At 53.1% G+C, this 13,045-nt stretch overlaps 1 protein-coding gene across 1 annotated transcript in view; it reads left to right on the top strand.

Annotated features, from left to right (window-relative positions):
• TIAM1 (TIAM Rac1 associated GEF 1) overlaps window positions 1-13,045 on the top strand; it is a 98,676-nt gene that overhangs the window by 37,408 nt on the left and 48,223 nt on the right. The window contains exons 3-6 of the mRNA XM_041460423.1: window positions 4,354-4,801; window positions 6,765-6,937; window positions 10,367-10,591; window positions 11,852-12,037. Of these exons, the coding sequence (XP_041316357.1) occupies window positions 4,354-4,801; window positions 6,765-6,937; window positions 10,367-10,591; window positions 11,852-12,037 (1,032 nt within the window). The remainder of the gene's footprint in view (window positions 1-4,353; window positions 4,802-6,764; window positions 6,938-10,366; window positions 10,592-11,851; window positions 12,038-13,045) is intronic.

Below are 13,045 nucleotides of genomic sequence, written 5' to 3'. Positions count from 1 at the left end.
TACTTTTAATGTAATGGTTCATTTAGAAAGGAGTTTTAGCCATGAGGAACTGTTTATATTTATGGAAGTAAGATTTTTCCTGCTAAAGCAGCCCCAAGTGCCCATGAATCAGTGCTGTTGGTGGGGCAGGAGAGGGTGATTCAGCCAGGCCTGGCAGTGTCTGTGGCAGGGCTGCTGGTGGGAAGTGCAGCCCCTGCAGGCGCTCGGAGTGTGCCCAGTCATGAGCCAGAGCTGGGCAAGGCTTGTCCCATCCTGTGGTTTCTTCCAGCAGAGCCAGTACCAGGTATGTTCAACATGGGGACACTTGGAACCTGTCCCAGAGCTCCTCCCCTGATTTTTGCTAGCTGAATGTAGACTTTATTTTTTTCCTGAAGCAAAGAGTTTGGTTTTTTTTTCTGTTTATCTTTTAAATTTAGCTAAAATTATTTACCAGATAAGGCTGCAGCAGACTTGCAGAGGTATGAGTACCACGTGAGCGTATGCCAAAGCTACAGCACCAGGTACATTAGCCCGATGTAACTTTTGCATTACAGCTCTATTCCCCACTGCCTTGTTTTGCTTGTTTTGCCTGAAACCCCGTGTTGGTGTGAAGAAACAGCCCTGTATTTAAGTGGGTAGCTAATGCTTGCAGCAGCACTTTACCCACTTGGTTCAGCAGTTCAGTTGCTCTCTGCCCTTGATGGGGCTGTGATAACTCATTCCACTTGGTTGCACTGGGATGCTCCTAGGGCTGCCCTGGCACGTGGCCCTGTTGGTGACAATGGCCCCATTCAGCCCCGCTGTGGTCCTCGTTCCAGGGCTGATCTCTGATGTGGCACTGGGCATCCCACCTCTCCCTCCTCCTTCCCTTCAGGACTGTGAGCTGAGCCTCCTTTCATAGCCCCTGGGCACCTCAGGGACAGGATGGTGCTGTTCCTCCAAGCCCTTTGGCACCGCCAGGGATCCCAGATCCCAGTGGGAGCTCTGCTGCTGCCTCCCACATCTCCCCATCCCAGCAGAGTCCCAGGGCCCCTTCAGTTCCCTTCCTCAGCCCCTGCCCTGCGTGTGCTTTCTCCCCGCTGTCCACAGGGCGATCTTGAGTGGAGCCTGTGCTCAGCAACCCCTGCTGTGGTTTGTTCCTGCCCTGGGACTGTTCCCCCCTCAGCCCAGCAGGTTTCTGTGGGATGACAGCATTAAAGCTCTGTGCTTTGTGCAGAACCCCGAGCCGAGCGTGTTGAGTGCGGCGCTGCGAGGCTCCCGGGCTCTCCCTCCCCGAGGATGGGAGTGAGCTGGCACTGCAGAGACCTCTGAGAACGCCCTGAGCCCTGCTGCCCCCAGCCCTGAGCCCTGCTGCCCCCAGCCCTGAGCCCTGCTGACCCCTCTGAGAACGCCCTGAGCCCTGCTGCCCCCAGCCCTGATCTCCTCCCAGGGCACACGAGGCTCCCTCCAGCCACATTTCCTTTGATAACTCGGACGGAGCGGTGCTGGCAGCTCCAGGCTCTGAGCTGCTCCCACCTTATCTGCTCAGACCCTCCTCCTGCCGAAGGCCTTGAGTGGGCTGCCCACAGGGCTTTGACAAGGGGTGTTGAGGAGTGGAAAGGGGAGCAGAGGGAGATTAGGGGCAGGGCTGTAGCATTACACTGAAAACATCTTTTGAGTCCAGCCTGTCACTTGCATTGTGGTAAAGATTGTGGAGATCTTTGCAAAATGTGCTACAGTGTAACCTTATGAGCAAGTGTAACAAATATATTTACTCTGAGTTCTCCACTTTTGAGGTTTTTTTATAAACTACTTTTTTTTTTTTGTTAGCTGACATCCTCATACTTTAGTTACAAAGTATAAGCCCCAGTTATTGACAGGGAAAGTGAGGCAGTTAAAACAGTGTCTCACCAAGGTCATCTGAACACGCTGTAGCCTTACAAATCCTGTCTCTCTCAAGTTGGTGGTCTGTTCTAGTAGTTGTTTGTTTTCTTAAATCGACTCATTTTAACTAGAGCATGAGATATGCTTCCTAAAAGTTACATCGGCTAAGATTTTGGAACTAACTGTGTACTTTTTGTAGAGCATAGAATCATGGAATCACAGGATTGTTTGGGTGGAAGGGACCTTAAAGTTCATCCCGTGCCGCCCCTGCCATGGCAGGGACACCTCCCACTGTCCCAGGTTAATCCAAGCCCCATCTAGCCTGGCCTTGGCACTGCCAGGGATCCAGGGGCAGCCACAGCTGCTCTGGGCACCCTGTGCCAGGGGCTGCCCACCCACCTCATTCCCAATATCCAGTCTAAACCCGTTGCCTGTCAGTGTGAAGGAAATTGGCTTCCCAAAACGTTGGAAGAGCAGGATGCACGTGTGGCTGTGAGCGCTGCTCTGGGTGGGGCAGGGCTGTCCTTCCAGGAACCCTGCTCAGCCCATCCCCGCGTGGAGCAGCAGGGCCTGGCCGGAGCAGCCCGTCTGTCACCGTGAGCTGCATTAAATCACATAAATCACATAAATAAATAAATAAATCAATCACAGATGGGCCAGCGGGGCTGCGCTCCTGAGCGGGGAAGGAAGTGCTGCTTCTTCCAGCTGGACTCCGAGCGTCCCTGGGGAAGCCGTGTTTGTAAAGAGCGGGCCCATCCACTGCAAATTAATGCCTGGAAAGTTAGTCAGCCCTTGCCCTGCCCCTGAGCTCTCCGTGCAGCCCCTGCTCCGCAGGAGGATGGTTTCACACTGAGCTGATGGAGGGTTTCTTTGTTTCCACAGAGCTGCTCTTGGATACAAAGAAAACTGGTGCTTGAACCAACATCTGGAAGCTTGTTTTCTCTCAAAATAAATACTCCATTCTGCTACCTCTTCTCAAAGACCTTTTTTTTTTTTTTTTAACTTGTGAATCAAGAAGTAGCTGCTCTTGCAGGAGAGGTTGAGGTTGAAATTCCTTCCTGTTGGCCATATTCCTCGCTTCTTTGCATCCACTTTGCTCAAGTACCTAAAATATTTGTTTCTATTCACAGAGTTTGGCCTTCATTTGTCCTCTAAAATCTGCCACAGATGCCTGTAGATACCGAAGTGGTGATGGGCATCCTCCTGGGAGGATGAGCTTTGTAGCAGGGGCCAGGCTGAGTCACAGCCTTCAAAACCCCAGTTCAGTGGGGTTTTCTCCTGTCTTGCTCCAATTGGCTGTATTCTTGTCTCTTCTGATCCTGCCACTGCAAGTTCTTGGGGACCAGGAAGGGTCTGTGGGATTTGGTGGGGAGCATCACATGGCCCATCATTGCAGTTTGTGATGAGAACAGAAATAATCTCAGCCACACTAACCTGTCAGGAGGAAAAGAAAAATAAGAACCTTTTTGGTTGCATAATTTTCAAAGGTCAGCCTTGGGGTGTCTGAAATGTGTGTTCAGCTGTAGGTGTGAATGCACAATATCAATGTTTTCTCCTCAAAACACGTAGGTTGGGCACTGCTTTTCTCGACACTGCCAGTTTTTGCTGCCATATGTTCTCCTTTTGCAAAACCTTTAGCACCGTTAACTTGGCTTAATGTAAACAGATGATGCTGCATCTTATATTCCAAATTGCCAAGGCCGTGGAGGCACCACCTGGAGTGGTGCATGCGGGACTGGTCTTTCCTAACCTGTGCTGGAAGCTCTGCCTCCACCTCACCTTTTCCTCCAGCTGTTTGTCTCCAGGAGAAAGGAATCTTGCCTTAGATGCCCTAAAGGCAAAGTGTGGACCCACAAGGACTCCTGCAGCAGTTGGGGAAGTACAGCTCTGGAGCTGTGAGACGCTAAATGTTGAAAACTGGAGGGAAATGCATGGGGCAGCTTCACCCTTCTCTCCAAGGTGGACAGCGCCTGTTTGTCACCATGCCACCTTTTCCTCCACCTTCTCTCCAAGGTGGACAGTACCTGTCTGTCACCACCCCACCTTTTCCTCCACCCTTCTCTCCAAGGTGGACAGCGCCTGTTTGTCACCACCCTACCTTTTCCTCCACCCTTCTCTCCAAGGTGAACAGCAGCTGTTTGTCACCATGCCACCTTTTCCTCCACCTTCTCTCCAAGGTGGACAGCAGCTGTTTGTCACCACCCCACCTTTTCCTCCACCCTTCTCTCCAAGGTGGACAGTACCTGTCTGTCACCACCCCACCTTTTCCTCCACCTTCTCTCCAAGGTGGACAGTGCCTGTCTGTCACCCCCCACCTTTTCCTCCACCCTTCTCTCCAAGGTGGACAGCACCTGTTTGTCACCACTCCACCTTTTCCTCCACTTGTTTGCCTTAGGGACAAGAAGAGACGAGGGATTTCCATCGCCAGCAAAAATGGAGGCGTGAAAAACCGCAGTGCACCCGGGCTCTTGGCCAAGCTCTCCCCTCACCCCGTGTCTCTCTCCCAAGCAGGACGTCAACGCGGGCGAGGGCAGCGAGTTCACGGACAGCGGCATCGAGGGCGCTGCCACGGACACGGAGCTGCTGTCGCGGCGCTCCAACGCCACCACGGCCAGCTACTCGCCGCCCGCCGGCCGCGCCTTCGTGGGCAGCGACAGCGGCAGCAGCTCGGCGGGCGACGGGCTGCGCCAGGGCGTCTACGAGAACTTCCGCCGCGAGCTGGAGATGAGCACGGCCAACAGCGAGCACCTGGAGGAGGCGGGCTCGGCCCTGAGCGACGAGCAGAGCAGCGGCACGCTCAGCTCCCCCGGGCAGTCCGACATCCTGCTGAGCGCCGCGCAGGGCACCGTGCGCAAGGCCGGCGCCCTGGCCGTCAAAAACTTCCTGGTGCACAAGAAGAACAAGAAGGTGGAGTCGGCCACGCGCAGGAAGTGGAAGCACTACTGGGTGTCGCTGAAAGGTACGGGGAGATGGGCAGGGGGGTGTCCAGGTGGGCACTCTGGGTGTCACTGAGAGGTACAGGGAGAGCAGGCAGGGGTGTACCCAGGTGGGCACTCTGGGTGTCACTGAGAGGTACAGGGAGAGTGTACCCAGGTGGGCTCTGGAAAGTGGGCAGGGGTATACCCAGGTGGGCACTCTGGATGTCACTGAAAGGTACAAGGAGAGCAGGCAGGGGTGTGTCCTATAGGGTGGCCAAACCAGGGACTCCTAAGAGAAGCTGCTGTGAACTTCATGAAATATGGGGAAGTGGCCCTGCTGTTCTCCAGAGGTTTTACGTGGTGGTTGCTGATGGGCTCAGTGATGGCACGTGTGTAGGCACCCCAAGGCACAGCAGTGGGGTTCATGCCTTGCTGGGAGCCCTGTTGGCACCACCTGGGTGTTCCTTTGGAGAAGGTGTCCCTGGCTTGCTGACAGCTGGGTGAGTACCTGTGTGCCCCTGCAGGCACACGAAGGTGGGGGGCTGTTGGTGACAGGGGCTGGTGTTCACACAGGGGCTCTGCCATGCTCTGCATCCCTCCTGTACCTCTCCTTCCCCGAGAGGTGCCACATGAGTACAAACACCCAGGGTTGCAGCACGTTTGCGGGGTGGACAGGAAGCTGTGGTTGGTCACCGAGGCTGGCATGTGGCTCTGGCCGTGTCACCCACCCCGTGGTGGGCACCCAGCTGCCCTGCTCCTCCTCAGCTGCCTGGGCCACAGACCCTCCTCTCTCTGGATTGTTGCAGTTGCTGCTGGGCACATGCTCATAAACTCATCTTCATGTGCTTCATCAGCAGGGAAACAGGCAGCCCCAGCTTTGGGACCAGCCTCCCTCTGCTGTGCTGTGGCCAGGGCCAGCAGAGGCAGAGCTGTGTCCCCTGCTCTGCCTGGGCTCACCCAGAAGGCTCAGAGTGGTCAAACCCTGCCCTCCCCGCAGAGAGCTCTTCCTAGAGCGCTTGTTTGTTTTAATTTGCAGCGCTATTTTAAAGCCAGCGGCAAAGTTTGGAGCCAGCTCTTCCTTGGGGTGGCTGGAGGGCTGGGGAAGGGGGAGAGGAGAAGGGAGTGAGGGGCAGCCCTGGTCTCCTGGGAGGGGGCAGGAAGGTCTTGCTGTGAGGAGCTGGCGAACAAAGGGCCATCTGGGGGAATAAAGGGGAAGGATGAGCAGGGGAGTGATGTTGTTTTGAAGTGCTTTGGCTCAAGTGGAGTGTTAACTCCTTGGATTGCTGTGCCTTGATACTGGCAGTGTTTAACCGGGCTTTGAAGTGAACAGCTGCCATTGTTTGGTTGCAAATTGTTTTCTGGGAGGCTGGAGCATCCTTTTCCAGTGACAGCATCCCTTTCCAGTAGTGACACAGCAACTATGTGCCGGCCTGTAAACAACTGGAGGCAGTGTGGGAAGGTGGGAGAGGAGGAGACCCTTTTCTTTTTGGGATCTCCCAAATTGCACCCTTGCTCTTCACTTTGCTTTCCTTCCCGGGGAGGATTGTAAAGATCATTTTGTAACACCGAGCAGGTTGTTTGCTGGCCCCAGCTAAGTTTTTTTGTCCATCTGCCTTTCAGCAAGCACAGCTCATCCCAACTACTTAATTCCAGTTGCTGTCTGCATCCAGTAATTAAATGGCTTGATCTTTGCCTTGGGGGAGCTGCAGCTGCAGAGGCTGGGCCGTGCCCGGGGGCCTGTCTGCTCCCAGCTGGCTGTCACCCCCTGGGGACCAGGACCTCACCCTGTGTGGTGGGGTGGCCATGGACAACCCCAAATTGGTGATTTCTTATGACGTTTCTCATCTGGGAGTGTATTTTACTGCCCGTGACTTTCTGCGTTGGCAGTCCTAGAGAGAACAAAGCTCAGGGTGAACCAAACAGCCCGGGGTCAGGGCTCACGGCGTGCCCGCTTGGCACCAAAACCAGCAGAGCTCTGAAGGTGCTGCTCGCTGTCTCCTGCAGGCTGCACGTTGTTCTTCTACGAGACGGACGGCAGGTCTGGCATCGACCACAACAGCATCCCCAAGCACGCCGTCTGGGTGGAGAACAGCATCGTGCAGGCCGTGCCCGAGCACCCCAAGAAGGACTTCGTCTTCTGCCTCAGCAACTCCCTTGGCGACGCTTTCCTCTTCCAGGTTGGCTTCTGCAAAGTTTCTTTCTGCCTCCCAGCGAGGAGGGCATCTAGCTGTGGCTGAGGTGGGTGGGAAATCCTGCTGGCTGCGGGAGGTTTGGGGTTTTCTTTGGCAGCACTAGTGAAGGACGTGAGCTGAACGTGATCGGTGTCAAATCTGCTTTTTTAATAACTGGCTGGACCCCCCTTGTGTAGATGGCTGGAGCAAAGAATGGAGAAATGCTCTTGCATCCCTGCAAAAAGTGGTTGGGCAGCATGATTGGAACACATAGACCAAGCCAGTCACCCCACAGGACATGCAGCTGGGCACTAAAAGTGCTGTGCCACTCTCTGTGTCAAAGGAGGGCCTTGCAGGGAGGCTCGAGGGGCTGACAAGAGCAGGAGCAGCTGGAAGTGCAAGGGGATGTCTGGAGGGGCTGCAAAATCCAGCTGCCCCTTGTTCACACACCTTGCTGCTGCCCCAGAGGAGACTGGAAGTGCAGGCTTTGGTTTTTAATCAGGAAATAGAAATGTCTCAATTTCGCTGGGTACATTTAGAAAAAATAAATCCCAGGATTTACATCAAAGACCATAGATTAGCTGATGTGTTTCACTTGAAAAGATTTCTGTCATTTGGTAACCACTGCTTCCCTGAGTGATTTTTAGGTTGTCATCCCCTTTCTTATGTCAAGTTGGCACTAAGTGGGGTGGGACAAGTTGGCAGCACGTGCTGAGGTGAGTGCATTTCCTCCACTTGTGATTCAGTTTTCTTCATGGAGGAATCCCTTTATTTCTCTCTCCAGTAACAATGGAGTTTTTTGCCTTCTTAAGCCATAAGCTACTCTGGGGCAGGATGTGTCCCCACATCATCACTCCCCTCTATTCCAGAGCAAAAAATTAAATTTATACTGTATTGTAGGTGCTTGCAGCTGTCCTTGCAAAAGGCTGGGTTCTCAAACTGGTGCAAAAAGAAAAGCCCTCCTGATTCCTGGAGGGATTGGGTGTCTGATAGAAAAAAAACATCTTTTTTTGTGGCCTGGGTTGGAAGGGACATTAAAGATCACCTTGTTCCACCCCTGCCATGGCAGGGACACCTTCCACTGTCCCAGGTTAATCCAAGCCCTGTCCAGCCTGGCCTTGGGCACTGCCAGGGATCCAGGGGCAGCCACAGCTGCTCTGGGCACCCTGTGCCAGGGCCTGCCCACCCTCACAGGGAGGAATCCCTTCCCAAAATCCCTCTGGCAGTGGGAAGCCACTCCCTGTGTCCCGTCCCTCCATGTCCTTACAAAGAATCCCTCTGTGTTTTTTCTGTGGGCTCCCGGACTCACCCCAAAGCTTATTCCCCCAGAGCCCAGTGTCTTTGTGCCTCAGGTAGGTGTTTGTAGGGAGGAAGCAAAACGGAGCCTTTTCAAGCAAAACCCAGTAATTTCTGTTGGCAGAAACGTTGTGTGATGTGTGCCTTCTGCCAGGGAAGCAGGGCAGGAGGAGGGGATGCTCTGAGCAGTGGCTGCTGTGCCCCACAGCCAGCACAGAGCTGCAGCAGGGGTTGGCAAGGGGAGGCACAGCCCTGCAGGGGCTGTTTGTGTGCTGTGCCAGGGAAAGCAGGGCTGCTGGGGATCCCACACACCCTGGGCACTGCAGCCAGAGACATCCCATCCCTCCCACGTGGCTCAGGCAGCTCTGGCTGTGCCCACACAAAGCCTGGCACATGGCACACGCGTGTGCCAGCAGCTCACAGCAGCTTGTGGCACCACGAGGTGTTTGCAGCTTGGTGGTGTGTCCTTCCCCTCGGGAAGGGCAGCCATTCCCATCCCTGCTCAACTCAAGGGGGGTAAAATCCACTCCAGGCCCTTTTTTCCCTCCCTCTTCCCAGGAATCCAAAAAGAAAAATGAATCTAATGGTATGCAGATAATACTTTGAAATTTAATAAGATAACAAACGCTGTTAGGATTTTGCTAGGAATTAACAAAGCTCATTCTAAGTCCAGTGCTGATCTCTTCTGTGCTGGGGATGAGGTTTCAGCACCTGACTGGGCAAAATGTCTGCTGTTATGGCAAATAATTCCTGTGTTTCCAGCAGAGGGGTTCCAGTGCCCTCAGCAGTGCAGTGGGAGCTCGCTGGTGCTGCAGCCTGGGCAGAGAGCCTGGCCACTCTCAGCTACATCCTGGGGCAGTGCCAGCTGGAGGCAAGGGCTTTGGGAAGGAGGAGGTCAGTCCTTCTGCAGTAGATCCTATTTCTAGCCTGAGTGAGGAAAGTGGTGTCATTCTGGGACACACGTGTGCCACCAGAGTTTGGGGAGCAGCAGTGTGAAGCCCAGCTGGGCCTCTCTGGGAAGCCCTCCTTAGCTTCATCCTTGGCTGCTGGTTGTGACCTCAGCGAGGATGACCTTCCTCATCTTCTCCAGCAAACGGAGAAGTCATGCTGGGCTGTCTATTAATAGATCAGGCATCATCAGAAAGTTTAATTAGAACGAGGTGGTTTGGCACCTTGCTGCTTTTCCAGCCAAATACCAGTGTGATTATTGCCACAGGCTGACGCTCACACAAAGTCCTCTGCAACCCTGAGCTGGCTGCAAAGTTTGTTTCGTGACCTGCTGTAAAAAGGAATGGAGTTCAGTAAAAGGCCTAAGAATGTTGCCTTTTTATTTCAAAAATCTGGAAAGAAGAATCTGGAAAGATTCTTCTTTTTGTGTCAAAAGCCTCTAATCAGAGTAGTTCTCTTCCAGAAAGTAGTACTGGTGTCCTGTGCTCCAGCCTGGTGTCTCATGGAGTGGTTTGGGCTGGAAGGGACATTAAAGATTATCCAGTTCCACACCCTGCCATGGCAGGGACACCTTCCACTGTCCCAGGTTGCTCCAAGGCCTGTCCAGCCTGGCCTTGGGCACTTCCAGCAAGGAGAAATGTTCCCTTTTCCCAAATTGCCATATCCATGCTTGGGAAGGGACAGTGCAGAGCTGTGGAAGCGAGGATGAGCCTGCCTTTAGTGGTAGCAGGAGTGTCTTCAGAGTGCTTTGGGACCTTAGAAACAGAAAGCTTGTTTGTCTGTGCACCCCAGTAAAGCCACTGATACTCATGGTCACGTTTGCTGCCATTAATTTACTGTTAACTCTGCATGCCAGAAAAGCTCTCCATCCTGGGAAGAGCACAGCACTGGTGCATTCCCTGCCTTGAGGAGCTGCAGTTTAAAACCACGGTTAAATGCCAAGCTGGAAATGATGGCCAGGGAGGTCATTGCTGAGGCCTTGCTGGGAAGCACCCCCAGCTGCAAAGCACACATAGAGGTGTCCTTCCAAGTGCTTGGTGCCAAGTTAAAAATGTCCTGCTTAGGGATGATGGGGGTATATATAAGTGGATTTAAGGCTTTGAATCTCGAGATGAAAGGGAGAGGAACCTCCTTGGAGTTTAATCTGCAGCGGGTTTGGAGGAGGATGCTGAGCTGCTGTGCCCCTTGCAGACGTGCAGCCAGACGGAGCTGGAGAACTGGATCACGGCGATCCACTCGGCCTGCGCCACCGCCGTGGCACGGCAGCACCACAAGGAGGACACGCTCAAGCTGCTCAAGACTGAGATCAAAAAGCTGGAGCAGAAGATCGACATGGACGAGAAGATGAAGAAAATGGGGGAAATGCAGCTGTCCTCCGTGACAGACTCCAAGAAGAAGAAGACCATACTGGATCAGGTAGGCTCAAAAGTCCCTAGCGAGGGTTTAAGGCCTTTGAGAGGTTGATCCAAGCTCTGAGGAGCAGGGGAGCTGTGCTGCTGCCTTAGCTGCACCATTGCTCCACTAAGGTCCAGCACGGGCTGTCTTCTGCTGGCCTCCAGGAGATTTGGATAGCAGGAGGCTGCCAGGCCATGGCTGGAGGATGCCTTGGGGAGCAGCTGTTCACACACCAACAAACACTGCTGCTGCTTTAACTGTGCCAGAGGCTGCTGCTTCTGCTGGCAGCTGGGCTGGAGAAGCCATGCCTGGTTTCTGCTTGTCACAAGGGCCTGCCTTGACCCCGTGGCTGCATCCCTGGCTCCCCTGGGCCTGCTGCTGCTGCCTTCAAGTGGACAGCGTGGCTGGGTTTCAGGAGGAGAGAGCCTCGAGCAGATGTCTCCCCCGCTGCTGCAGCAGCACCTTATTTTGGGAAACTTAACATATGGCTGCTGCTTCCCTCATTTGGAGCTCTCCTACCACGGCTGCCAAGTGTGCCTGTAATCAAAGCATGGGGGGAAGTGGCTGGGGCTCAGCTAAAGGGATTTGTACCCTCTGGAAGCACGTGAGAAGGGGAAATGGGGAAGAAAAGGGAGGGAGAGGCTAAAGACTCAAAGCTGTCAGTCCCAGTGAGAGGGCAGAGCAGTCTCTCTTTATGTAACTGAGTTTGTCTGCATGCTTTGAAACTGTTTCCTATAAGCTGTTTGAATTATTTAAATAAGTCCTTCCATAGGCTGATTACAGCACTCTTCCACTGATCAGATTAATTATCCCCAGTGCATGGCACTTTTTCAAGCTCTGTTGTTGCTCACAGCAAAGCTGCTGCTGCTGTGGCTGCTGATTTAGGATGCCCTGTGCCTGGAGTTTGGTGGGGTTTGCTCTTGTGGTTCCTCAGATGCTCTTGATGCATGAAAGAAGCCTCTTAAGGGACTGCTGAGCAGAGAATCCTGGAAATACAAAGAAAATTAAAAATGAAAATTTAATCCTGTTAATTAGCATTGTATCAAAGAGGCAGCTGTCCCAGGAGGAGACTTTTGCCACGAACGTAGAAAAAGTTGTTTTCCATCTAATCAAAACTCTTTAACTATTTGCATCCTTTGAGGGGTTGGGAATGGGGAAAATCAGCAGGGGAATGTGGGAAAATCAGCAGTCGGGGTTTGTTGGGTGAGATCAGCACCGGTGTGTCACCGGGAGTTTTTCCAATGCACTTATCAGCCTGTTCTCCCCTGTTGTCCCCTGCAGATCTTCGTGTGGGAGCAGAACCTGGAGCAGTTCCAGATGGACCTGTTCCGGTACCGCTGTTACCTGGCCAGCCTGCAGGGCGGGGAGCTGCCCAACCCCAAGCGCCTGCTGGCCTTCGCCAGCCGCCCCACCAAGGTGGCCATGGGCCGCCTGGGCATCTTCTCCGTGTCCTCCTTCCACGCCCTGGTGAGTGGGCAGGGCTCTGCCAGCTGGCCTGCAGGAGATGCTGCTGCCACAGGGCAGCTGCTTGCTGCCACGGCCTTGGGGAAGAGCTGTGTCTGTCCTAGATGTGTCATTTGGGATTTCCACCAGAAACAGATCTAGGCTCATCTCAAGTGTCCGCAGACTCGGGAGTGATCCACACATCCCATGAAGTCAGTGGGAGCCATTCTGAAGCCCTCAGCATGTGCTGGCTGAGACCTTCTTGTGCATTTCTGACTTTATTCCAATTATTCCAACTACCGACCAATTGGTCTCTGGTCATCAGCACTTGATGTTCCACAAATGTGCTGCCTATGGTGTGGCAAATAATGGTTGTTTAAATTTAAGTACTGTAACAGCCCAGCTCTTAAAAGTAATGATTGTTTAAATTTAAGTACTGTAACAGCCCAGCTCTTAAAAGTACAGAGAAATGTTTTGCAAAGTGGTGGAGTCTTAACGAATTTGAATCAAGTTCTTGTAGTCTCGGCTTGGACTCCTGGAGGTTCACAGAAATAGCTGAGCTCCACTGTTGTCTTGTAGATGTCAGCTGTAGCCTTCAGTTGAATGCAGAGCTGTAATTCAGTCAGGGGCGTTTTTATTCTTTCCTATATGAAAAGATTAGCGTCATCATCCTGCTAATTGCTGGTGGATTTATTATATTTTTTAAGTGGCGGGCTGTAATTTGCATTTATGCTTTTTTTTTTTTTTTTTTTCACATCAAGCAAAGCACTGAGCGTTAGCCTGAAAAACAGTCTGCCTCTTCATGCTGGTGTCTCTGGAGAGCCAAGGGAAAAAATATGTTTGGAAAATGTTGTGTTGGAAGAGACACGTGTTTTCTTCTCCTCTCAGCAAACTCTCATGTCCTCCTTTGCCCCCAGGAACGTGGGGAAATGCAGCCTCATGTTAGGAGCCCTAACTCAAGTTTCAGGAAGGGAATTCACCAGAGAAGCTGCCCCTGGATGCCTGGAAGTGTCCCAGGCCAGGGTGGACGGG

This window comes from Pyrgilauda ruficollis, unplaced genomic scaffold (genome assembly GCF_017590135.1).
Source record: "Pyrgilauda ruficollis isolate IOZ18807 unplaced genomic scaffold, ASM1759013v1 scaffold143, whole genome shotgun sequence".
Taxonomy (NCBI): domain Eukaryota; kingdom Metazoa; phylum Chordata; class Aves; order Passeriformes; family Passeridae; genus Pyrgilauda; species Pyrgilauda ruficollis.
The sequence above is the reverse complement of the archived record's forward strand: the minus strand, read 5'-3'. Positions and strand labels throughout refer to the sequence as shown.